We start from the raw sequence: 26,545 nt of genomic DNA on the forward strand, positions 1-26,545 counted from the left end.
AACTCCTAAGTCTGGTGGTGAACTGGGGTCGCCATCTATTGTGGTGTATTAAGGCCTCAGAGCAAGTCAGGGAGACAGGGAAGGCTGTTGATATGGGAAACTTGGCTGTTGCTGTTGTTTTCATTGTTGCAATTATCGTGATTTTCTGCATTTTTCTGATGTCATAAAAGGGCTTAACATCTGCCTCACAGCATTCATGGGAATCTTGTCTGATTTCCAGTGATCTTGCCAGGGAAAACGATGTTAAGCCTTGGCTGTATTTTGTCTATTGGCTTTTGAGGGCAGTGGGACATGATACCTGGGACATATTGAGAAGTGATGCTGGAGACCTATACTATTGTTATCTCCCTGGTGGAGTGTTCACCTGCTCATACAGGAAACACAGTGCCCACTTGATCCTTTACTCTGCCCAGGACTGGCTGGAGGAGACACTGATGCTCACCCTGTATTCCCTGCAGCCCTGACTATTTCCAGCAGCTGCATCCTCCTTTCCAGTGTCTCCATGTCTGCACCAGATATCCTTGGGTAGGAACATGATCCTTCTGCTAGGATCAGAACCCTCATCAGCTGCCTAGTGCACTCTGGTCACAACGGAGATTCTGAGTCCTGATTGTTCGACATGGCCAATTGGCCAAATCAGGTTGAATCTATGCCTCCACAGTCCAGTTAGATGAGTTATATAGCTCGTGGGATTTTTCAGAGAAGAGGGTGAGCGCTGAGCATCTTTCGTAATAATTTGCAATCTGCTTCCAGGACATTTTCTTAACAATCCATTTAAAATTACCAGGATGGCATGCATGTACACTCTGAAAATTGACTCTAGTTCTGTTTCTTTTGTCCTCACTGCTGTCAATAGAATGTTTTGGGTTAGAGCTGAATCTCTAAAGCCCTTGTGGTACTGATTTTCGATTTTTAACAGATGGAGCAGTGCTGAGCAGCCCATGTGAGTGACCTCGGACTTTAGAGCATTGTTTTGATGTCATTGCATTTTCATGGTAACCTATCATTAATTGTAAGTCAAGGTGATTTTCCTCATTTTGTAGAGATACAAGTACACTCTTTAGTAATCAGTCTATATAAGAAGAATGAAGTATCCATCATTTTAAAGAGAATAATAACCATGGGATCTGCTCTAGTCCCCTAAGCAGAGATGAGGTGTCTGTTCATATGCAGGCTCAGTTCAAACCCATCTTACTGAATTCTAACATCATTCTCATCCTTTCTTTAGCTTTAAGTTTCTTTAAGTGCTTGATTGTATCACTAGTTGCATTTTACAACCATTTATTGACAGGTTTTTCAAGTGTGTCTTGGTGTCTCATGAAATATAATTCCTCAATATGTTCCTAAACCTACTGCATTGACAGTGTCATATTTAGCATGTCACCTATGAATCAGTAATTATGTCTGTAACTCATAATTTCTCCTTTGTTATGATAATTACAATACAATTTTCACATCAACAAAAATTTCAGTAACTTTGTCACTATTATTTCTGCCAGTTTTTTCAACAATTTTCTTTATTGACATTTAGATTACAAGTAAGTAGACACCCATTTATGTTTATATGATGGATTTTTTAATTTTCAAAAGTGTGTCCTATATTCTTATGCCATACTTATCATATGTATGATTAGATAACTGGGTTGTTAACGTAGTAAAATTTCTCAGATTTTCCCATGTGTGCACAGCCCCCTCTATTGAGATGTGCTTTATTGAGCTTGAGAGATAATATGTTCTCTTCAATAGGAATGCAAGACCCTCTATCTGCAAAATGATTGCTTGCAACTTAACGAAGACTCAGGTAATGGTTTACCTTTTGTAGTCAATAAAGCATTTTTACACTATGGTATGTATATTTTCATTTTTGTGCTAGTGCTGTTGCATATTTAATAGACTACATTATGTACCAGGGAACAAAGGCATGTGCCCTGGCTAGGAATTGAAACAGCAACCCTTCAGTTCACAGCCTGGAACTCCATCCACTGAGCCACACCAGCCAGGGCTGAAGATTATTTTTTGATTTTAGAAAGAGAGAAGAAGGGGCAGGGAGAGAGATACAAAGATAGAGAGAAATATCAGTTTTTTGTTGCCCTCATTTATGAAGTCTTTAGTTGATTTTTGCAGATGCACTGACCAGAGATTGAACCCACAACCTTGTCATATCATGGGATGGTGCTCTAACCTACTGAGCTATCTGGCCTGGGCTGAGAAATTAACTTTAACTATGGATTTTGTCAGATGGGTACAAGATTTATCAGAATGATCACTTAGTAAGTTATATAATATCTAATCACTGGGGTATACAACAAAAAACTAATATTGGGTTGGTCAAAAGGTTCACTTTTTTCCCCCCGTAAGATGGCTCTAGTAGTGCTTAGCTGTCTTTAACTTCATTCAAAAGAATTTTGTTAGATTGTATTGTGACAGCTGTCATATCAGCATGCATTTAAAAAAACTTATAAATTGGTAAATTTCTGTATAGCCATTTTAATATTGAGGAAGGAGGAAAATAAGCAACATTTTTGGCATATTATATTTTATTATTTCATGAATGGTAAAAATACAACTAAAACACACAAAAATTGTGTAGCATATGGAGAAGGTGCTGTAACGGATCAAATGTGTCAGCCGTGGTTTGTGAAGTTTTGTGCTAGAGATTTATCCCTAGATGATACTCCACAGTTGGGTAGACCAGTTGAAGTTGAAAGTGACCAAATCAAGACATTAATAGAGAACAATCAATGTTATTACCACATGAGTGATAGCCCTTTAACATTTCATATAGTAATGACTTGGTAATGATGAACTTCTTTAGTTTTTTTCTTGTCTGGGAAGATTTTTATCTGCCCTTTGATTCTAAGTGTTAGCTTTGCTCAGTAGAGCAATCTTAGCTGTAGGTCCCTGCTTTTCATGAATATGAATATTTCTTGCCAATCCCCTCCAGCCTGCAAAGTTTTTCTTCAGAAATCAGCTGACAGTCTTATGGGAACTCCCTGTAAGTAGGTAACTGCTTTTCTCTTGCAAAATATTTAAATTGAACACCAAAAGTTCATTGTATTCTCAGTTATTTGAGCATAAATACTCCATTTTGTAGAGGGAACCTGGAGAGGGAGGAGGTGTTGCAGACTCCAGCCAGCAGAATCTGCATGTTGTTTCTGAAAACGAGAACAAATGCACACAGACTACAGAAGTCCTGTGGAGAAAAAGGGACAGTACAGGTACTCTCTTAAGATGAGAGTCCTATGGCTGCTTCTCTCAAGGGGAGAGCGCCTTGGCCACTCTCTCAAGGTGAGAGTGCCCCAACCCTTGCCTGGACAGGCTTTTATTGTTTTTCTTGGGTCTTATTATCTATTACATAGAATATTGTTGTCTACATTTTAGGTATAATCAAGGCAACATAAATAACAAATGTAGAAGGGAAAGGTGGTGAGCTGATTATGCTCCATCCTTGGGGAAAATTCATACAGGCCTTGGAAATTACCTTGAGGATAGGCAATAAACATCTACTGTTTCAAACCAGGGTGAGGGAGTGTTAGCAAGAGCAAGCCATAACAGTCTAGATGGATTTTCTAGGCCTGATTCCCATAGGGAAACTGGTTTCAGGGCCTGGCTCCTGTCCACCACTTTGCTCCTGTCAGCTTTTGATACAGGGCTGAGTCACATTAGCGAGTTGGAACCAAACCAGTTCCCAATGAGGAGGTACTAGGAAGACCTAAGGATGATGTTGGATTGGATGTCACCATGGCTCATAGACCAAATAGAGCCTTCTGCCTCTCTGTCAGTATGTGTTTTGTAACTACCAAAAACAATTGTTTTTGCACATAAAATATCTTACTGAATTTTCTGGGATACTGTCTATTATAACTTTTTGTGAATACGACATGTACTTGAAGATCATGGTTATGTATCAAATTTAAATTTGCTGCCAGGATGGCTGCAGTGTTGGGATTCACAGAGGTTTTGAAAGGAGGTATCTGAATGCGAGATGAAAGTTTTGGATTTTGGGATTTTAATTCCTTGCAACGAAACAATGATCATTTTACCTGTAAATGCAGTGACGGTTTCTGCATGGGGACTGCAGATTATTTCTGCAAAAAGTTACAGAGGGAGCAAAATACAGAAAAGTATTAATACTGATTAATGGAGTTGTAAATGATCATTAGTTAAATATTTAGAAGAAAAAAGGCCCTGTTGGTCCTGAGAACAGGCAAGTCTCCACATGTGGTATAAAGAACACAGAGTCCTAAGAGGTGGGAGAATTAACTTCAGCTCTGGCTCTGCTGGAAACGTGGCTACCCTGAAATTCTTTTTTCTTCAAAGTGTTGGTCATTTTCATTCATGAGAACTTGAGGAGAAATAGAGAGGTCAGACAGATATAGTAAATAGTGAGCTAAGAAATTTAGAAGAATTGAAGGGAAGCCATGACATCATGTTTCATTTCTCAGACAATTATTTACTAATTATCTCATCTCCTCCAGAGGCTCACCCTAGTCTAAAGGTAGCTATGGTTCAGTAGGTTGACTCCATGGACAGATTGTTTTATGTAAATTGATTGAATTACCTTCACCAAGAGAGGAGAGTTGGCCCTCCCACTCACTGTCAGGAGTTCTTCATCAGAATTGTGCCTCTTGTGAAACATGAGCTTGGGCCTGACTCTCTGGATGATAATGTCCCAGGAATAAGGGAGTGGGTACAGCTCATCAGTGTGGCTTATTTCTGTTAATGGCCAACACAGTGCCCTAGATGTTCAGCAGCTTTCAGACAACAGAGTCGTCTGTGGTGGTGAGTATGTGGAAAATGGTCCTGATGCTCCCCTGTGGCTTGTCAGCTTATGGCATTTCATGGAGATGCAGTGAAAGGTTTTATCATAATATTCTAGGGTCGCACATCACTTGATGTCTTGTGGCTCAGACACTTCCAAGGAGAGCATCCTCATTAATGGAGGTAAGTCCATTTCTCTTTCAGCTCCCCATTTCAATAAACTTCAGAGTCTCACAGTTTCTGTTAAGTTGGGTTCCATTTTTTCTCACTCAAGATGTTTCTGGATTTTTTCCTACCAACACATGCATTTCCTTGGTGGTTTTAGGCAGTATGTGCAGGTTCAACTGCTCTCTGGTTTTTGAGTCTTTGTCCTGGTTTAGTTTTTGCTGTGAAAATATTGTCTGATTTGCTGGTAGGCTGTCTTCTCTGTACACGCTATGTCAGAACCAGCTCAGAACATATTCATCCTCCTTGTGGACATAAGCATATTGACTTCACTGCAAAACTGAGAAGGGTACTAATGAATGTCCCTTCTATCTGGGTATGCAACAGCCATCCAGCCTGCATCCCTTGTGACCTGAGATCTTCTTTGCTGAATGGCTGGTACTACATATTCTGAAAGTCATTGAAAATTGCATAAGGGATCCCACCCAGCCTGAGGAGTTGTCTTGGATCCAGGGTGTCATAAACTTTGCAATCTTCTTCTTCTTCTTCTTTTTTTTTTAGATTGAAGCAGTGATTTTTAAAACAAAGTGAGCAGAACTAGAACATCTTAAATTTTTTATCCTTTCTTTACAGGTTACCTATATCACTTTTGATTAAGAAAACTGTAGAAAGTTAGTAACTGCCACACGCGGACGCCAGGCGGTGGCACATGTCAATTTCCCACAGAGTCCTGCTTTGCGAGGTGTCTGAATGCACTGCTCGGGTCTCTGCTCACACTCCCTGGGGCCAATCGCGGCAGATTTTAGTCCACAGGTCGCTTTTCCCCATATTTCTTTGTAAACTCTTCAACGTTCTCACAGAATTTTTTACGGTCCTTAGAGTATTCTTCAGCTAGGTCAGCCCGAAGAGGGTGCTCCGGCTGGGGGTCTTTCACCAGTGCTATGAGGGACTGGATTACTTGGTCGGTTTTGGTTGCTGGCTTCCAGTTTTCAGCACTAATTACTGGCATACAGACCTGCCCCTTTTCATCGATGTTGGGGTGATAGATCTTTGTTTTAAATGTGATCTTGGTGGTTTGAATGGGTACTCTGCTGGAAAGTTGATTTTGATTTTGAAGGCCCCCTTATCATATGGAGGGTTGTCCTTCATCATCCTCCTGCTGGCCGCCATCTTGGATCTGGTACTGCTCAACTTTGCAGTCTTCTAAAACCTGCAACCACCTCAGCCAGTCTGGATAGTGAATGATGATTTGAGACCCAGACCTGGACACCTACTGCAATCTGAGAAACCAGAAGAAAGTTACTTAAATTTTTATTAACACATCAGTTATTTTTTAAACAAGCAGACTGATTTATGTTTTCTTTTTCTCTCTCTCTTTTTATTTTGATTGTTGTTCAAGTACAGTTTCTGTCTTTTACTCCCATCCCAGCCCACCCCTAGCCCTTCTCACCTCCCTCCCATTTCCATCCTCCCCAGTTTTTGTCCATGTGTCCTTTATATTTGTTGCTGTAAACCCTTCCCCTTTTCCCCTGAAATCCCCTCCCCTCTCCCTTCTGGTCACTGTCAGCCTGTCCTCTATTTCAGTGTCTTTGGTTATATTTTGCTTGTTTGTTTGTTTTATTGTTTAGATTCCTGTTACAGGTGAGATCATATGGTATTTGTCTTTCACTGCCTGGCTTATTTTGCTTAGCATAATGCTTTCCAGTTCCATCCATGCTGTTGCAAAGGGTAGGAGCTCCTTCTTTCTTTCTGCTGCGTAGAATTGCATTGTGTAAATGTACCATAGTTTTTTGATCATTCATTTACTGATGGGCACCTAGGTTGCTTCCAACATTTGGCTATTGTAAATTGTGCTGCTATGAACATTGGGGTGCATAGGTTCTTTTGGATTGGTGTTTCAGGGTTCTTAGGCTATAATCCTAGCAGTGGAATTGCTTGATCAAAAGGCAGATCCATTTTCAGTTTTCTGAGAAAATTCCATACTATTTTCCATAGTGGTTGTACACATCAGTTATTTAACTAGGTTTTTAAAAAGAAATTTAGAACTGCATTTTGTGAGGATAAAGCCCATTTGTGAGAGCAAGCACAGATTGGAGGTAGCTGTGGAGCTAAGGAACAGCCTTGATTTTTGGCTGAATTTTGCGAGTCTATGGCTTTCTGATCAACCTTGTATTGATCTGTAATTTTATATTTCTCTTTCTCAGTGTGGATGACCTCCCCTTGTGGTGTCTGGGCTTGTGCAGGTTCATCTTCTTGAAGTAAGCGTCAGTGAGATACTTGAGGAGTTTCACACCACTGATATCAGTTTTGGTGGAGGTGGCGATGACAAATTTCTGGGGTGTTCTATACAGAGGAACTTGATTAAGGGCCAGAGTTCCAGTCACAAGTAGTAAGCCACTGCTCAGCTGCTTCAGGAAAACCACCCTCTTGCCTCTTGTGCACCCAGTGGGGATGACCAGAATGGTCCCTGGAGTGAAGCTGGCCCAGAGTTTTCTCACATGCTGACTGAGGGGTTTCTTGCCGTGGCTCAACAAGCTTTTGAGCACATATTCAGTAGGATAGTGTCTAGGCATATTGCGAAGTTGAACCACTCCGGAACCACCATTCTTGTTGCCACCAATTGGTTTACATAACTTTCTCCTTTTTCTTTTCAATCCAGGATATAACTGCAGAATACTTCCTCTTGTTCATGACCTTTCAGGAATACAGAGCTGACCGGGAATGCCTGCCAGTTCCTGTCACTAGGACAGGGTTTCGGCTGCAGTGGGCTTCCCCTTCTTAGGCGTCTTGGCCTTGAAGTTACCCTTCTTAATCTTGCCACCATTATCAGCATTATTGGCTTTGGGTTTCTTCACCTTAGTATCCAGCTTCTCAGTTTTATCACCTGCCATCTTGCAAGATGGAAAAAAATGTGATTTGAATTTTTAAATAGGGAAAATCTTCTTACAGAATTACTATTTAAATATTTTTAAAAATATTTTATTTATTTATTTTTAGGAAGAGGGGAATGGAGGGTAAAAGAGAGGGAGAGAAACATCAGTGTGTTATGTATTTTATGGAGAGGAAAGGAGATAGAAAGAGAGAAATGTTGATATGTTATCCCACTGATTTCTGCATTCATTGGATGATTCTTACATATGGCCTGACTGGACATTGAACCCACAACTTCATGTGTCAGATAGATCCTCTCAACAACTGAGCTCTTTTCATGTGATGTAAAAGAATTCTCACCTATACATGGGTCAACTTTCATTATAAATATGTACTTCCTCATTTATCTAAATATAATTCTTGAATATGTGTCTAATTGTATTGTAAGAGAGCCACTTTGGGTTCTATTCCTCTGTGTTTCATTGCCCAAACCCAAAGAAACTCTTGACTCCCAAAATCAGAGTCTTCTGAAAAGGAAAGGAAGTATGTATTTAAAAGTTATACAAGTTTAGAATAATGGCAGAATTCTGTTGTTCAATCTCACTCCCTTTAGAAACAAACAAAAGAAAAAACACCCACAAACACACAATCCTACCTCTTCTTGCTAAAGCAGATCAGTTAGGGGTACTGTCTCCCAGGAAGAAAAATAGAAGTCTGTAGCTTAGCTGAGCAGATTCCTGTCTGTATTCCAGCTTCTTCCAGTTGTGCATGCTCAGCTAGGCTCCTGCTCTTAATCCAAAACCACGTGGCACTTCTTCATGGCAGGCTGGCATGGGTCCTTTTGCATCCTTTCCAACTGTGTGGCCAAGACCCTGCTGAGCTGCTACATGGTCAAGAGGCTTCTCCTTCCCAAGCAGCATGGTCAAGAGTGCAATGGCTGCCCCACACTTGGGTTTAAGTCCTGGTGTGGATCTTCCTCCTTCACCCCATTTCTGACTCCTCCCACAAGGGGTTACATCTGCCCTTCCCTGTATCTCCTGCCATTCTCAACCGCCATTTGTTTTTCCAGGCAGACAGGGCCCAGGGTGGTAGGAGCTTTCTGCAAGCAGACACTTCAGCTACATCCTGAGTTAGGGTCACACCCACATCCCTGACTTAGAGTACAGCAGGCACAGCTAAATCACTTGCCAATTTCCTTAGATGTGCAAAGTAACTGTCAATGTCTCTGCCCCACTTACCCTTCCCAGCCATGTTAGTGGGGGGTTTTCTGTTTTGGGGTCCCCCATATTCCTTGTTACATTACCACATTGAAATGTCATACTAATCATTATGTCACAAGTTCTCTGTTGTTATAATTACAATCCCATTTTCACAAAAGCAGAAATACCACTAACTTAGTCAGAATTCTATTGTCCTAGTTTTCAAACAATTTTTCTTGACTGATATTTAAATTACAAAGAAGTAGTTTCCATTGTGTTTATATCATGCATCTTTTATTTTTTTTGTTTTTGAAGGTGTGTCCTACCTTCTTGTGCACTATGTGTCATATACATGATGGGGGAACTATGTTACTTGCCTGGTAAAATTTCCCAGGTTGTCCATGTGGGCATATCCTCTTCATTATGATATGATTTATTGCACTTCAGAAATAATGCATTGGCATCAACAGGAAGGCAAGACCCTTCACAGCAAAAAGATTGCATGCAAGTACATGAAGACCTAGATAACAGTTTGTGTTTTTAATCAATATAGTATTTTTAACTATTTATTTATTTATTTTTAGAGAGAGGGGAAGGGAAGGAGAAAGAGGAAAAGAAACATCAATGTGTGGTTGCCTCTTGCGTGACCCAGTGCCCTGCACCAGGGACCTTAGCTCACAACACAGGCATGTGTCTGGACTGGTAATCGAACCAGTGATTGTGTGGTTCTGAAGCTGGTGTTCAATCCACTGAGCCACAACAGCCAGCACAATCAAGTATGTTTAAATTAAATTATATATTGTTATTGTTTACGTAGTGCTATTGCACATTTAATAGACTACATTATGCATTAAGGAACCAACAAATGATTGTGAATAGCTTTATTGGCATATTGAGTTTCTGGTCTAGAACTTTACATGAAATTTCTGGGCTGAATTCCTGTCATTGCATGTCTTTGATGTCTTCAATATGAACTCCATTGTTTCCAAAAAGTGTATATTTAAGTCAGAGGCACCTGATCAAATCAGTGTGGACTCTAGTCACACAGCTGCTCAGGCAGAGCTCAGACTTCTCCCTACATCAGACACAGATGCACTTCAGTATTAGTGTATGTTTTATAACATTCATTTTGCATAGTGGGAAACTGAGGCAGGATGGTAACATTAGTGGCTCGGGCAATCTCCTCCAACCACGTTCTCCTTGAAGGAGCCACATGCCAGATGGCCTGAAGAAGACACAGGATGCGTGAAGATCAGAAAGTGGTACAGATCCTTAAGAAAGATTACCAAAACCAACATCTTAAAAAAAAGGAGGGGGGGCTTGCAGGCACACCAGAGACTACCTCGCTCAAGAAGTGATGCCCTCTGGGGGACGACAGAGTGCATTTGGTATTCAGAGAATATTCTTGGGGTTGGTAAATCCACTCCTGGAGTCAGGGGGGAAATACAGCATTGCAGTCTTGGAGTGCAAGAACTACATTACCCAGAAGGCAGACGAGGAATCTTGAGACAAGAAGCCAATGAACACTTAGTAAAGACATTTCCGTTTGGATATTCAGGTAGAACGGGGCTCCGGTCAGCAGTGGCGGGCATTTCCTCTTCTCCCAGTGTCTGTTATAACTAAGTCAGGGTCTGGGATCTCAAAATCCAATGGAGAAGGTGGGAAAGTAATGGTCACCGCAGCATGTGTGAGGCCAGGTGATGCTGCCCGGGAGCGAGGCGCCAGGGCGGAGACAGGAGCTCTCTCTACCAGGGACACCCGCCTTGCGCGCCTGTCGTGCCCCTCACCACCCACAGAGTCGGATGGCGGAGGCGGGGTGGAGGCACCTGGCTGAGGTGAGTCGTGTCCCCCTGGCCCTCCCCTTCACACCACCCAGCCCTGCGGCCGATTGCGGGGCGTCGGGGACAGCGAGAGTCTGGCGGGTTATGGAAGGGTCACCCGGGAGGGCCCACCTGTGAACAGGTACAGAGGCGCCTGAGTCGTGAGGACCCGGAAACCTGGGGTCCTTGGTGTGTCCGCATTCAACAGTGTGAATCCGAACCGCATCTTTACTGGGACTTAGAGGGGTTGTCCACGCTGAACGGGGGAGGGGGAGGTGGCGGGGGCAGGTTGAATGTGGGGAATTTTTGTATAGAGTAGGATTTCGGGGTGTGAGACAGACTGGCCCAGATTCATTTGTATCAATTCTGACAGGTTAGGGTGACCTTTGAGGATGTGGCCGTGTATTTCTCCAGGACAGAGTGGAGCCTCCTTGACGCGGCTGAGAGACGCCTGTACCGCCATGTGATGCTGGAGAATTTTGGTCTTATATCCTCGCTGGGTAAGACCCTCACTCTCTCCCGGTGACTGTGAGTAGGGTTTGCATCTCCTCTTGCCCTCTGTTCCCTAGGGTGCGCTCAGTCCTCACCTGTGAGGACTGTGGGTACTGCTTGCTTCACAGTTTTCTAGGTAGATCCTGGACTTGTCAGGCTTCCCTCTTGTCTCCCTGCAGCCCCAATACCTCCTGTACTGAACCCTCATAGGGAGGCATTTGTGGTTGGTGGTCTTACAGGGAACCAGATTCCATCTTGATTAATGAGGAAATGCGTTTTTTGTATTCCTGTTAGTCATTTGTACATTTTGCAAAGATGTCTCTACAGTATTAGTCATGTTTTTCACCATGTTTTAGGGCTAATGATTAGTTTTCTTGTTTTAATTTGTAGTTATTGCTTTTTGAAGAGACAGAGAAACATTGACTTGTTGTTGTAGTTATTTGTGATAGATTCTTGTGTGTTCTGACTGAATATGGGCCTCTGAACCTTTGAGTATCAGAACGTTTGCCCTAAGCAACTCAGCTACAGGCCAGGGTGGGTTAATGAGTCTTTTGAACACCTTGTATATTTGATAAATTTCTCATCTGATTCAGGTGCATGTGTTTTTGCACTTTGCTTTATTGTACTTTGCAGGTATTGTGTTTTTACAAATTCAATATTTTAGGAAACACTTCAGTGAGCAAATGTACTGCTGCCATTTTAATAGCAGCCTGAGATACTTGTTAGCAATTTTGAGCAATAAACTTTTGAATTAAATTATTTAGACTCTTTTTAGACAAAGCTACTGTGTTAATAGACTGCACTGTACTATAAATGTAACTTCTTTGTTCACTGGGAAAGTGAAAAATTGGTGTGACTTTTTTCCTATATGGAAATACTTGCTTTGTGGTGGTGCTCTGAAATGAAGCCATAATATCTCCAAGAGATATCTTGACATGGTTTCTAAGTATTTGTTCTCATCCTGTAGCTGTCTTTTTCATTTTGTTAACTGTTCTGCTGTGCAGAAGATTATTTGTTTTTTTGTAGTTAAGATTGTTTATTTTTGGTTTTTTCCTGGTAGTTGGTGTCACATCAGGGAAATGATTTCCAATACAAATCTCCAAAGCTTTTTCTCTATGTTGTCTTGAAGGAATTTTAGGATTTCTGGACTGACATTTAATTTTCTTATTATTTTGGAGCTAATTTTTAATCAGTGGTGTCCAGATTGCTTTTATTCTTTGAGATCTTTTCAGGTTTTCTATATTTCACAATTTTCTTTTTTAATTTTTGTGTGAAAAACTTGGAATTGTGATGGGGATTGCATTTAATCTGTAGATTGCTCTGGGTATTATAGGCATGTTAACAATATTGAGTTTTGAAATCCATGAACACAGGATGTCTTTGTATGTATTTGTTTTCTTTACTACTTTCATCATTGTCTATTTTTAAAAAATATTTAATTATTTATATTTCTTGAGAGGGAAAGCTCAGGAGAAAGAAAGGAGAGAAACATCAGTGTGTGGTTTCCTCTCCTGTGCCCCACACCAGGGACCTGGTCTGCAACCCAGCTATGTGCCCTGATTGTGAATCAAATTGCTGACCCTTTGGTTCTCAGGCTGGCGCTCAGTCCACTGAGGTACACCAGCCAGGGCTCATCAGTGTTTTAGAGGGTACAATGTACAGTCCTTTCACCTCCTTTATAGAATTTATTCTAGTGTTTTATTGGTTCTGATGCTGTTGTGAATTTGACTCCTTAATTTCTCTGCAAAGCTTTTATTGTTAGACTATAAATACGGAACTGATATTGGAGTATTTCTTCTGTGTCCGGTATTTTTATTGAATCTATTTACAATTTCAGATGTTTATAGTGGAATATTGATAATGTTCTGTATGTTTGGTCATGTCATCTGCAAATATCCCCTATGTTGCTTTGTGCCTTGTAATGTCTCACCATTCATTTCTTTTCTTTTTCTTAAAGATTTTATTTATCATTAGAGAGGGGAAGGGAGGGAGAAACAGAAGGAGAGAAACACCAATGTGTGGTCACCTGTCACATGCCCCAAATTGGAGACCTGTCCCGTAACCCAGGCATGTGCCCTGACCAGGTATCAAACCTGCCACCCTGTGTTTCAGAGGACAGTACTCAATACACGAGCCACACCAGCCAGGTCTCATTTCTTTTTTTGTATATTTTATTGATTATGCTATTATAGTTGTCCTTTTTTTTCTCCTCTTTATCCCCCTCTGCCCTGTAACCCCTTTCCCTCCAGTATTCCCCTCCCTTAGTTCATGTCCATGGGTCATACATATAAGTTCTTTGGCTTCTCCATTTCCTATACTGTTCTTTACCTCCTATTTTGTACCTACCAATGATATTTGTTATTCCCTTGACCATTTCCTCCATTCTCCCCCTTCCTACTAATCTCCCTGCCTGTGATCTACATTTCTGTGATTCTGTCCCTCTTCTAGTTGTTTGCTTAGTTTTAGGGGTTTTTTAGGTCCTGCTGTTGATAGTTGTGAGTTTGTTGTAATTTTACTGTTCATAGTTTTGATCTTTTTCTTTTTGTTAGATAAGTCCCTTTAACATTTCACATAATAAGGGCCTGGTGATGATGAACTCCTTTAACTTGACCTTATCTGGGAAGCACTTTATCTGGTTTTCCATTCTAAGTGATAGTGTTGCTAGATAGAGTAATCTCTTTTTTTAATGTTTGTTTATTGTTGTTCAAGTATAGTTGTCTCTATTTCCCCCCAATACTCCCCCTCCAACCCGGCCACCATTTTATTTTATTTTATTTATCTTTAGAAGGAAAGGGAAGGAGAGAGGGAGAGAAATATCAATGTATGGTTTCCTCTCATGCATCCCCTGCTGGGAACTGGCCTGCAACCCAGGCATGGGCCCTGACTAGGAATCGAACCGCGATCCTGTTTCTAGGCCCGTGCTCAATCCACTGAGTTACACCAGCCAGGCCTAGATAGAGTAATCTTTTATGTAGGTTGTTGCTTTTCATAAGTTTGAATACTTTTTTCTGGTCCCTTCTTGCCTCTAAGGTTTCTTTTGAGAAATCAGGTGATAATCTTATGGGAACACCTTTGTAGGTAACCCCTTTTCTCTTGTTGCTTTTAAGATTCTCTCTTTATGTTTAATCTTAGGTAATTTAATTATGATGTGTCTTGATATGTTCCTCCTTGGATCCAACTTCTCTGGGACTCTCTGAGCTTCCTGGACTGGCATGTCTATTTCCTTCACCTGATTAGGGAAGTTTTCCTTCATTAATTCTTCAAGATATTGTTCAGTTTGATGCTCTTCCTCTTCTCCTAGCACCCCTGTGATTGGGATGCTGGAACTTTCAAGTTGTCCCAGAAGTTCCTAAGCCTCTCCTCATTTTTTTGAATTCCTATTTCTTTGTTCTGTTCCAGTTGAATGTTTATTTCTTCCTCCTGTTCCAAATTGTTGATTTGAGTCCTGGTTTCCTTCCCTTCACTGTTCATTCCCTGTCTATTTTCCTTTATTTCACTTTGTATAGCCTTCAATCTTTATTTTGTGCCCATACTGAATTATTTTTCTGAGCATCCTGATTATTAGTGTGTTGAACTCTGCATCTATAGGTTGTGTATCTCCTCCTAATTTAGTTCTTTTTCTGGAATTGTGATCTATTTTTTCATTTGGACCATAGTCTTTGTCTCTGTGCATCTGTTATTTTGTAAGGGGCAGAGTCTTAGGTATTCGTCAGGGCCTGGGAACCCACTTGACTGTGTTGTGGGGCTATATGTGTGGGAGGGGTCGGAGTGGGAACAGCATGCTTGCTCAAATCTCACCTCACTTTCAGTCAATTCCACTGCTTCCCACAAGTGAGTTGTGCCCTTTAGGTGCTGGTTTCTGGTGGGTGGGTTGTATATGTTCTGGGGCCATATGTGCCCCTCCAATGGACTCTCTTGTGAGACTGACAGTTTCTCCCACCACCACAACCCCACTGTGGCTTTTTACAGCGAGAGGGTTTAAAATTTTCTTTCCTGCCCCTGGAACCCTGGGCTACACAGTGTGTCTGGCTCCCCAGTTGTTCCTCCCTGCTTATGTCGTGTGAATGTGGGACCACCTGGTCTGTCAGCTGCTGCCTTGCAGTGCATCCTCTCTATTCTAGATGGGAGTCTCCAACCCTCCTACCAGTCTGGATGAATATTTCTTCTTTAACGCCTTGGTTATCTGGCTTCCATACAGTTCGATTTTCTGGCACTTAGGTGTTTTTTTTTTAACGTGTTTTTATGCTTCATTTTATTATGTGCGGAAGTGAAACATACCTACCTATGCCTCCATATTGGCTGGAAGCCTCATTTCTTTTTAAATACATTTGATTCTTATTTCTTTTGTTTAGTGTAGCTGAAGGTTTGGCAATTTTGTGTATGTTTCAAAAAACAGCTCTTAATTATGATATTATTTTGTTTTTGTTTTTCTTACCTTTATTTTGTGTATGACTTTCCTAATATTTATTGTTTTTCTCCTTTACTAACTTTGGGCTTAGTATCTTCATGTGTTTCTAGGTTCCTGAGGTGCAGGGTTAGGTTGTGTATTTGAGATCTTTTGTCTTGAGGTGGGCGTTTATCACTACAAGATGTGTTGTTAGTATTGCATTTTGTGCTCCACGTATATAAGCTTTGGTTGTTGTGTTTTTATTTCCTTTTGCCTGTAGATGTGTTTTGAGTGATCTGTCATTTTTTCTTTGAGTCTGTGGTTGTTCAGGGGTGTTGTGTTTAATTTCATCTTATTTGTGAATATTCATCTTTCTTAACACTAAAATTGATTTCTTCTGTTCTATGACTGTGATCAGATAAGACACTTGAAGTGATATATTCTGAAAGTTTGGGGCTTGTTTTTGGATCTAATGTAAGATCTACCTAGAGAATGTTTCATGTGTCCTTGACAAAAATGCATCTTCTGCTGCATTTGGGTGGAATGATCTGTATAAATTTATGAGTTCTGTTTGTTCTAAAGTGTAATGAAGCTTCAGTGATTCCATAGTTCTTTTAGATGGGTAATCTAGTTTTCGTTGAAAGGGGAATATTGAAATTCACTACTACTACTGAACTAATACTGGGCTTGTTTTATATGCCTTTAGTTCTGATATGATTTGCTTAACATAATTAATGTGTGCTCTTGGATGCTTAATACTTAACATTGTTGTCCTCTTGATGAATTGACTCCTTTACCATTCTGTGATGACCTTTATCATTTGTGACAATATTTGAGGTCATCTTTGTCAGAATTTTAGTTACTCCTTCTGTCTTTTGGTTTTATGTCCAAGGAATATGTTTCCCTGTTTTTGTTTTCAGGCTATTTTTGTCCATAAACATTTATGTGTCTCCTATACGCAGCATATATTGTGTCTTATGTTTTGTTTGTCTTTAATTTCTTTAGTCACTCTGTGCTTTCCTTGGAGAATTTGTTGTACAGCCTACTACTGCCACTTTATTGTTGGATTCTGGCTCTTTTTAGTTTGTTTTTTTGTCTTTCTATGTCATTGTTTTCCCTTGTGATTTCATCATTTTCTTTAATGGTATGCTTAAATTTCCTTGTCTTTTGTGCATCTTTTACATAGGTATTTGCTTGTGGTTTCCAAAAGATTTAGATAAAATAAGTAATTTACTCAACACTATTTTCTCTTGATGCCAAATTTTGCATACAAAAATTCTACCCTTTCAATCTTCACTACACCACACCTTTATGTTTTTGATATCACAATCCACATCTTGTAATTGTATATCTATTAATGTACAAAACGTTAGCTTTATTGTTTTTACGAGTTTTACTTTTTCGTGTTTACAATAGTGTTTAGTAATTTACATTCCAACAATGCAGTGTTGAAATATTGTGAATTTGATTCCATTATCAGATTTGGCAGTGAGTTTTATATATCTTTTATGTGTTCATGTTTCTGTTAATAAATATTCTTTCATTTCAACTTGAAGAACTTCTTTTGGAATTTTAATGAGTCATGTTGAGTGACAATGAACTCCTCAGCTTTTGTTTGGGAATATTTTTCTTATTTCTGAAGAATGGTCTTTCTCAGTAAATACTGTTGGTTTGAAGATTTTATTTCATTTAGTGTTTTCAGTATATCATTTTTTAAGTGTTTTTTTTTAAGATTTTATTTATTCATTTTAGAGAGGGATGGGAGGGGGAGGGAGAAAGAGAGAGAGAGAGAGAGAGAGAGAGAGGGAGAGAAACATCAATGTGCGGTTGCTGGGGGTTATGGCCTGCAACCCAGGAATGTACCCTGGCTGGGAATCGAACCTGGGACACTTTGGTTCCCAGTCCGAGCTCAATCCACTGAGCTACGCCAGCCAGGGAGTATATCATTTGATTGTCTTTTAGTCTTCAACTTTTTCTCAGGGATATTTACTATATAGCATTATGGGCGCATTGTTTCTGTGAGAAATGTTTCTTTTCTTTTTGTGCTTTCAAAATTTGCTTTGCATTTTAGACATTTTTACTACAATGTGTCTTGGTGAGGTCCCACTTCCACTAAATTGTACAGGAACCAGTGAGAAAACACAATCTTGATTATTGTCATGTCTTCTCAGACTTGGGAAGTCAGTTTTCAGGATATATTTTCATAAGCTTTCTACCTGTTTTTTCCTTTTCTCATGTTTTTTCTTTCCATGTTCCAGGGACTCATGTGGTTCCAAATAACAAAGTTTCTTAGGGCTTGCATGGTGACTGACAGAGGTAACTTTGACCCTTCTCTTCTGTGTTTCACCATCTGCACATAATTTTGCTCAGCCAGTCTTTTTATTCAATATTTCTGAGTAGTTCTCCATTTTTTGGCTTTTCTACTTTGCTGTTTGCCTTAATGAAAGTCTCATTCTCCTCCAAGACTGTTTTTGTTCATGGATAGCTGTGTACTTGCTTATGGAAAGTGGAGAAATTCTCCTCTCTTGTCTTCTGCTGTTTTGCTGATGTCCCTCACAAAGACCTTTTTGTTGGGTCTGTTTTGTGCTGTCCTGTTCTATTATAGTTGCTTACCGTCCACCTCTTCAGTTTCTCTTTTAGGATTTCTTGTAATGAGTCCCACTAATGGCTCAACTGAGAGTTAAGGGGGAGAGTGTTTTCATAGTCATAGGAGGGGCATGACTCCGTGTATGGCTGTGTGGGCTCAGAAGGGGTGCTGATGTGGTGAATGGCAATTGGTGAGGACTCAATGCCAGAGCTTTATTAAAGTTATAACTAGGAACCCATTTATTTAACAGTATGTTGTTTTCATTCTTAATCTACTTAATCTACCACAGCTTAATCTTCTTGTCCTTATTGTTCATACTTTCCCTACTACCCAATTCTAATAGTTATCATTTCTCCTAGGATACACACCCTATGAATAATCTCTCTTTTAGTAAACACTTCACCTCAACCATTTCACTCGCACATCTTTCGTTACTACCCTGCAAACTTGATCCATGCTCATAAAGCCTCACAGTGTGCACATATTCTTCTGTTTTTGAGCATTATATTTTCTAATCTGCACCCGTGGATATGTTTACTGATTATAGTAAGAGGAATAAAAGATATAGAGAGAGAGATGTGAGAGAGAAACATCAGTTGGTTGCCTCTCACATCCACTGTGACTGGTGATGGGGATTGACCCTGTGGCCTATGTATATTCCCTGACCAGGGATCAAACCTGCAGATTTTTAGTTTACAGGTCAATGCTCCAACCAAACAAGGCACATCAGTCGGGGTTCACGTATTCTTATTTTGACCTTGAACATGATATGCTGTAATACAATTGATTTTTGTGTTTGGGCACATTCAAGTTCTACAGAGACTCTCATTACCAGAAGGAAAGGCCCTTCAGGAAGCCATTTGTGGAGGAACAGCTAGTAAGCCCTGCCTCTTTTCTTTGTTTTTCATTCTATGGTTGTATCTTTTGGGGTGAGGTATCCACTATTTACTGACCTTTGGGGCCAACTAATAATAACAGCCATTACCACAGAATCTAACTCTTTGTCTTGAAAATCAGCCCATAGAATCATGACTAGCTTTGTAAAAGGGATATTGTGTTGGGAATATTCTTTTTCTACTAAGTCAACATCAAATTCATTAGTGTTTGTTTTTGTTCAGGTTGCTGCTGTGGAGCAGCAGATGTGGAGGCTCCCACTAACCAGAACCTTTCTGTTAGAGTGGCCCAAGCAAAGGATCCCAAGGCAGCCTTGTCTTCCAAGAAGAGCCACCCCTGTGACAGTTGTGGGTGTGTCTTGAGAAAAATTTTTCTCTTGGTTGACCAGCAGGGAACTCAACAGAGACAGAAACTGCTGAGGTGTGGAGCATGTGCAAAACAGTTTTGTTTCATTGCAAAGCATCACCAGCACCAGGAGCAGCACTTGAGACAGAAGTCTTTTGTAGAAGGTGTGGACAAGGCCTCACTTGTGAAAGGCTGCAATTTCAATGTGTCTGAAAAGACTTTTACCTTCCAGGAGCTTGAGCAGAACGTTTTTATGAACTCAGGAAATATCCAACAACAAGCTACTAACACCAGGGAAAGTGCAAAGGAAATGTCAACATCTGAGGAGGATTTTCAAAGGAGAAAAATTTATCACACTAGAAACGAATGTAAGAAAGCCATTGGCTGCAAACACTCACCACTTCCAGACCAAGCTGTCCAAACTAGAAGACGATGTTATCCATGCCATGAATGTGAAAAATGTTTTCTAGGAATCTCTGGTCTTCGTTATCATCAGAAAGTTCACACTGGGGAAAAGCCATATGAGTGCAGTGAATGTAGGAAATCTTTTACTAGTGGCTCTGCCCTTCGGAAACATCACAGAGTTCACACTGGAGAAAGGCCTTATGAGTGCAGTGAATGTGGAAAATCTTTTACCAGTAGCTCTGCACTCCATAAACACCAGAGAGTTCACACTGGAGAAAGGCCATATGAATGTGGTGCATGTGGGAAATGTTTTACCAGTAGCTCTGATCTCCTTTATCATCAGAGAGTTCACACTGGAGAAAGGCCTTATGAGTGCCGTGTATGTGGGAAATCTTTTACCTGGAGCTCTGACCTCCGTAAACATCACAGAGTTCATACTGGAGAAAGACCTTATGAGTGTTGTGAATGTGGGAAATCTTTTACCAGTAGTTCTGCTCTCTGTTATCATCAGAGAGTTCACAAAGGGGAAAGGCCTTATGAGTGCAGTGAATGTGGGAAATCTTTCACCAATAGTTCTGCCCTCCGTAAACATCACAGAGTTCACACTGGAGAAAGGCCTTATGAGTGTGGGGAATGTGGTAAATCGTATATCAGTAGCTCTGCCCTGTATAATCATCGGAAAGTTCATACTGGAGAAAGGCCTTATGAGTGTGGTGTATGTGGCAAATCTTTTACTAGTAATTCTGCCCTCCGTAAACATCACAGAGTTCACACTGGTGAAAGGCCTTTTCAGTGTGGTGATTGTGGGAAATCTTTTACCAGTAGCTCTGATCTCAGAAAACATTACAGAGTTCACACTGGAGAAAGACCTTATGAGTGCAGTGAATGTGGGAAATCTTATTTCAGTAGCTCTGCCCTATATTATCATCAGAGAATTCATACTGGAGAAAGGCCTTATGAGTGCAGTGAATGTGGGAAATCTTTCACCAGTAGTTCTGCCCTCCGTTATCATCACAGAGTTCACACTGGAGAAAAACCTTATGAGTGTGGTGAATGTGGGAAATCTTTTACCTGTAGCTGTCACCTCTGTTAGCATCACAGAGTTCACACAAAAGAAAAGCCTTATGAATGCAGTGAATATTAGAAAACATCTGTAACATTTCATTGTCATCAGAGAGTTCACTTCGTTGATTGGTCAATGGTTGCAAGGAATATGAGATTTCTTTTTATCAGTAACCTTTTTTTATCATCAAAGGGTTCATCCAGGAGAATGGCCTTATGCCTGCAGTAAATGTGAAAAATCCTTTACCAGGAGCCATGGCTGTCATTGTCCTCAGAGAATTCACAATGGGTAAGGTCTTATAAGTTAAGGAAATTCAAGAAATCTCTTATTTTCTAGTATTTCTTTTGTTATATCTGAGAGCTGACATAGGAAAAAGGATTTATGTATGCAGGCAATATGAGGAATTTTTTTCTTGTAGTACTAAGCTCCATTATATTCAGAGATGCACTCTGGTAAAAGGCCTTATAAGTACAGTGGATGTGGGAAATGCTTCTTCTATCCATTCTCCTGTTATCAGGGCATTCACACTGGAGATAGGGCTTATGTGGACATAAAATATGGGAAATCTCCTACCTCATAGTCATCACCGCCTTAAACACACTTGACAATGGTTAACGGCTTTGAGTGTGAAGTGAATATAGGAAACCTTTACCGATAAATCTATACCTTTTGACATTGGGGATTTCTCACTGTAAATGGATAGATTTTAAGAAATTTTTTATTTTTTATTTTTCAGTATAATGGTATTGAAGGAACCTTACTGAGGAAAAGGTGACTTTATTTTCTTACCAATATTCTCAATGCAGAGCTATTCATAAGTTTAATGTTTATGTTATGTAGAATGTGATGAAATATTATTAAACTAATTGCGTCTTTATGCACACTTTGGATGTTTGTTTATTTTTTTTGTCCTCACCCTAGGATATCTAATTCACTGCTTTTACAGACAGAAAGGGAGGGAGAGACACATTGATTGTTTGCCTGTCTGGACCAGGGATCACATGCATCTGGACTGGGGATTGCATTCCCAACCAACTTATGTGCCCTGACCAGGTGGCAAACCTGCAACCTTTCAACTTTGGATAATGCTCCAACCAACCTAGCCACACTGGCTAGGGTCTTTTATACCTTTTTACTCAGTGCATGAGGGTTGCATTTCCCCATGATAGCTGAACATATATAATTGAACATATATAATTGAACAAATTTTGATATGTTCAATTTTTATTAATTTCAGCTCTTCCTGATTTTGTATATGCTCTTGTTTTAGTTGCATTTCCATAAGGATTCATGATGAGCATTTTGTAGGAGTGTATGTACTACTGATGTGTTTTTAGTTAAATGTTGTTAAATGTGTGCTCACCAAGTTACCTACTCTTTCATGATTTTGGGCTCTTCTTTAACAAATAGGACAGTGAAACAGCAAAGATAAATGTTGCAATGTCACCTACTTTGAGTCCTTGAATGAGAAGTAATTTTTTGTTTATGGAATAATTTTTTAATAGTGGCAAAATGACCTATTCATTGGGACTTTCTTTTATTGTACAGTGTAATAGGTACATATTATATACTTTAAAAAATAACCTGCATTATTAGCATACTTCATCATCTTTGTAAGTTCATACATTTAGTGATATAATAAAAAGCCTTACTTGTTAGAGTTCACCCATTTTTATGGTCTAATATCTGGGGTTGGCTGCCTGTAGCAGCATTTGAAGGTGTACCAGGTAGTAGAGGATGAATGGATATTTGTTGAACCTCAAAGTCCTCCTGGAGGCCAAAGAGAAGAAGTGAGTGTTTAGACTTCCCATACCTTTTGCCATGCAAATTGCAATTAATTTTAAGACTATGGAATATAGTGTACTTAATGGGCTTCAGTTTCCTCCTGTGTAAAATATGGGTGAACAGCAGTTTTTATCCTGGCCTTGGTGTTCATTTCAAAGGCAGTAGCTATACCACCAGTTATCTCCTGTGGGTGCCATGCACAGGCCAGACACCTCAGACCTTCCCCAGGTGCTTGTGAAAAATAAATAGAGCTTCTCTGATCCCCCATATCAACTGCAGTCCACACCGACCCCACATGGGACAATGTGGCTTCAGGGCTTCCCATATGGATTCCCCAGTGAGGCACCTCTGGGTGACCATAAAACTCCCCCAATCTCACTTTGCTGCATGAAATTAATGAAGGCACAAATCACGGCCCTTTTGAGAATCAATACAGTTAATGAAATTCAGTACACACTTCCAGGTACTTGTATGACAGGATTTGCTTTTCGATTATTTTCTTAATTCAACTGCATCCTGTGGGTTAATAACTTACTGTATTTCTGGGAAAATAAAGGATCAGGAAGAAGGGTTTTTCCAAGGTCAGAGCAGACAAATGTCAGATCCAAATTCTGTATTCAAGCTAGTAATTCTGATGGTAGAATTGGTGACTTTCTTTTTTTTTAAGATTTTATTTACATTTTTAAAAAAGATTTTATTTACTTATTTTTAGAGAGGGAAGGGAGGGAGATGAAAGAGAGAGAGAGAGACACACACACACACACACACACATCAATGTGTGGTTGCTGGGGGGTCATGGCCTGCAACCCAGGCATGTGGCCAGTCTGGGAATCGAACCTGGGACACTTTGGTTCCCAGTCCGAGCTCAATCCACTGAGCTATGCCAGCCAGGGTGGTGACATTCTTTATTCTGGTGTATTAAGGCCTCAGACCAGGGCAGAGAGACAGGGAAGGCTGTTGATATGGGAAACTGGGCTGTTGCTATTGTTTTCATTGTTGCAATTATTGTGACTTTTCTGCATTTTTCTGATGTCTTAAAGGGCTTAACATCTGCCTCACAGCATTCATGGGAATCCTGTCTGATTTCCAGTGATCTCGCCAGGGAAGACAATGTTGAGCCTTGGCTGCATTTTGTCTATTGGCTTTTGAGAACAGTGGGAAGTGATACCTGGGACATATTGAGAAGTGATGCTGGAGACCTATAGTATTGTTATCTCCCTGGTGGAGTGTTCATCTCTTCATACAGGAAACACAGTGCCCACTTGATCCTTTACTCTGCTCAGGACTGGCTGGAGGAGACCATGGTGCTCACTCTGTGTTCCCTGCAGCCCTGACTATTTCCAGCAGCTGCATCCTCCTTTCCAGTGTCTCCATGTCTGCACCAGAGATCCTTGGGTAGGAACATGATCCTTCTGCTAAGATCAGAACCCTCATCAGCTGCCTAGTGCACTCTAGTCACAACTGATATTCTTTCTCCTGATTGCTCAACACGGGCCACTTGGCCAAATCAGATTGAATCTATGCCTCCACAGCCTAGTTAGATGAATTATATAGCTCATGGGACTTTTCAGAGAAGAGGGTGAGTGCTGAGCATCCTTTGTGATATTTGCAAATTGCTTCCATGACATTTTCTTAACAATCCATTTGAAGTCACTAGGTGGCATACATGCACACTCTGAAAATTGACTCTAGTTCTGTTTCTTCCATCCTCACTGCTGTCAGTAGAATGTTTTGGATTAGAGCTGAATCTCTAAAGCCCTTGTGGTACTGATTTTCGATTTTTAATAGATGGAGCAGTGCTGAGCAGCCCTTGTGAGTGACCTTGGACTTTAGAGCATTGTTTTGATGTCATTTCATTTTTACAGTAAACTGTCACTTATCCATAAGTCTAGGTGATTTTCCCCATTATTAGAGAAATACAAGTACACGCTTTAGTATTCAATATATGTAAGAAAAATTAAGTGTCCATCATGTTAAAGAGAATTATAAACATGGGAACAGCTATGGTCCCCTGAGCAGAGATGAGGTGTCAGTTCATTTGGAGGCTCAGTTCAAACTCTTATTGAATTCTAACATCATTCCCATCCTTTAGCCTGAAGTTTCTTTAAGTGCTTGATTGTATCACTAGTTGCATTTTACAACCATTTATTGACAGGTTTTTCACGTGTATCTTGGTGTCTCACAAAATATAATTCCTGAATATGTTCCTAAACCTTTTGCATTGACAATGCCATACTTACCATGTCACCTATGAGTCAGTAATTATGTCTATAACTCACAAGTTTCCCTTTGTTATGGTAATTACAATACCATTTTTTTCATATTAACAAAAATTCCAGTAACTTTGTCACAATTTCTTTCTGCCAGTTTTTTCAAGAATTTATTGACATTTAGATTACAAGTAAATAGACACCCATTTATGTTTATATTATACATTTTTTTATTTTCAAAAGTGTGTCCTATATTCTTATGACATAGTTGTCATATGTTTAATTGGATAATTGGGTTGTTATGTAGTAAAATTTTACAGATTTTCCTATGTGCGCATACCCCCGTTTATTGAGATATGCTTTATTGTGCTTGAGAGATAACATGTTCTCTTCAATAGGAATGCAAGACCCTCTACCTGCACAAAGATTGTACGCAAATTAATGAAGGCTCAGATAATGGTTTGCCTTTTACAATCAATAAAGTATTTTTATAGTACAGTATGTCCATTTTCATTTTTGTGCTAGTGCTGTTGCATGTTTAATAGACTGCACTATGCACTGGGGAACAAACAAATGAGAGTAACTAGCATTATTAGCATATGCAATTGGATCGTGTGAACCTATACATGCAATTTCCGCGTTGAATTCCTGTAATTGCGTGTCTGATGTCTTCAACATGTACTCCATGGTTTGCAAAAAAAGTTATAATTTAAGTCAGAGGCATCCAATCAAATCAGTGTGGAATCTAGTCACACTTTTGCACAGGCAGAGATAAAACTTTTGGCTGCATGAGGCACTAATGCACTTAAGAATCAGTGTATACTTTTTATATTAACTTTGAAAAGTGTGTTCAACTAAGGCAGGATACATGGCCTCAGGGACTTGAGCAACCTCCCCTCAACCACGTTCAGCCTGAAGAAACCACATGTCACATGCCCTCAGTCAAAGGTTTTGAGGGTCTATTGGAGACTTCGTCACCCAAGAAATGATGTTCACTGGGGCGCCACAGTGAATAAACAGTATTCTCTGTATTCCTGTGGTGTAAGTCCGCAAAACACTCCTGGAGACAGCTGTGGAAATACAGGATCCCGGTTTGGAGGGTAAGAACTACATTACCCAAAAGGCAGGCGTGGAATAGCAGGATGGTGAGCCAATAAAAACTCAGAAAAGCCTTCCCTTTGCGCTCCACTGTGGGGCGGCACTTCCGTGGCTTTCCGAGCCTGGCGTTTCTGTGCTCTCAGTTTCATTATTACGTGGTCGGTATCTTCTGACCAGAATGTCGAGCGTGGAAGGTGCCAGAGTGCCGGCCACCTCAGTAGAGGTGAGGGAGAGCGACGCTGCTCGCGTGTCTGGTGCCAGGGCTGGGACAGGCACTCCAACAACAGCGACACCCCCGTGGCCCGCCGCTCCCGCCCTGCTCCGCCCACGGAGTCCAGCGGCGGCCGCGGAGCGGAGGCGCCCCGCTGAGGTGAGTACGCATCCCCCTGGCCTTCTGTCCTCAGTCCGCCGAGCCCTGCCGCCCGGTTGCGGGGCGCCTGTCGTGCTCTGCATCTAGGCCCCG

At 40.5% G+C, this 26,545-nt stretch overlaps 2 protein-coding genes and 2 pseudogenes across 4 annotated transcripts in view; 2 read left to right on the top strand and 2 right to left on the bottom strand.

Annotated features, from left to right (window-relative positions):
- The window catches only part of LOC114510901 (zinc finger protein 211-like), a 251,805-nt gene that overhangs the window by 216,296 nt on the left and 8,964 nt on the right, over nucleotides 1–26,545 (top strand). Inside the window, exon 1 of one of the 3 annotated variants that reach the window (XM_028529413.2) lies at nucleotides 26,191–26,452. The exons of the other annotated variants lie outside the window; for them this stretch is intronic. Within the exon in view, the coding sequence (XP_028385214.1) occupies nucleotides 26,261–26,452 (192 nt within the window). The 5' untranslated portion in view covers nucleotides 26,191–26,260. Of the gene's footprint in view, nucleotides 1–26,190; nucleotides 26,453–26,545 lie in introns of those variants that run through there. 3 annotated transcript variants of the gene reach the window in all.
- Nucleotides 5,530–6,096, bottom strand: LOC114511513 (annotated as a pseudogene).
- LOC114511726 lies at nucleotides 6,966–7,817 on the bottom strand (annotated as a pseudogene).
- LOC114511647 (zinc finger protein 883-like) lies at nucleotides 10,535–24,559 on the top strand. The gene is made up of 3 exons (XM_028530412.2): nucleotides 10,535–10,831; nucleotides 11,190–11,316; nucleotides 19,401–24,559. The coding sequence occupies exons 1-3, from the start codon at nucleotides 10,697–10,699 to the stop codon at nucleotides 21,017–21,019; spliced, it is 1,881 nt and encodes a 626-aa protein (XP_028386213.1). The 5' UTR covers nucleotides 10,535–10,696; the 3' UTR covers nucleotides 21,020–24,559.

This window comes from Phyllostomus discolor, chromosome 12, assembly GCF_004126475.2.
Source record: "Phyllostomus discolor isolate MPI-MPIP mPhyDis1 chromosome 12, mPhyDis1.pri.v3, whole genome shotgun sequence".
NCBI lineage: Eukaryota > Metazoa > Chordata > Mammalia > Chiroptera > Phyllostomidae > Phyllostomus > Phyllostomus discolor.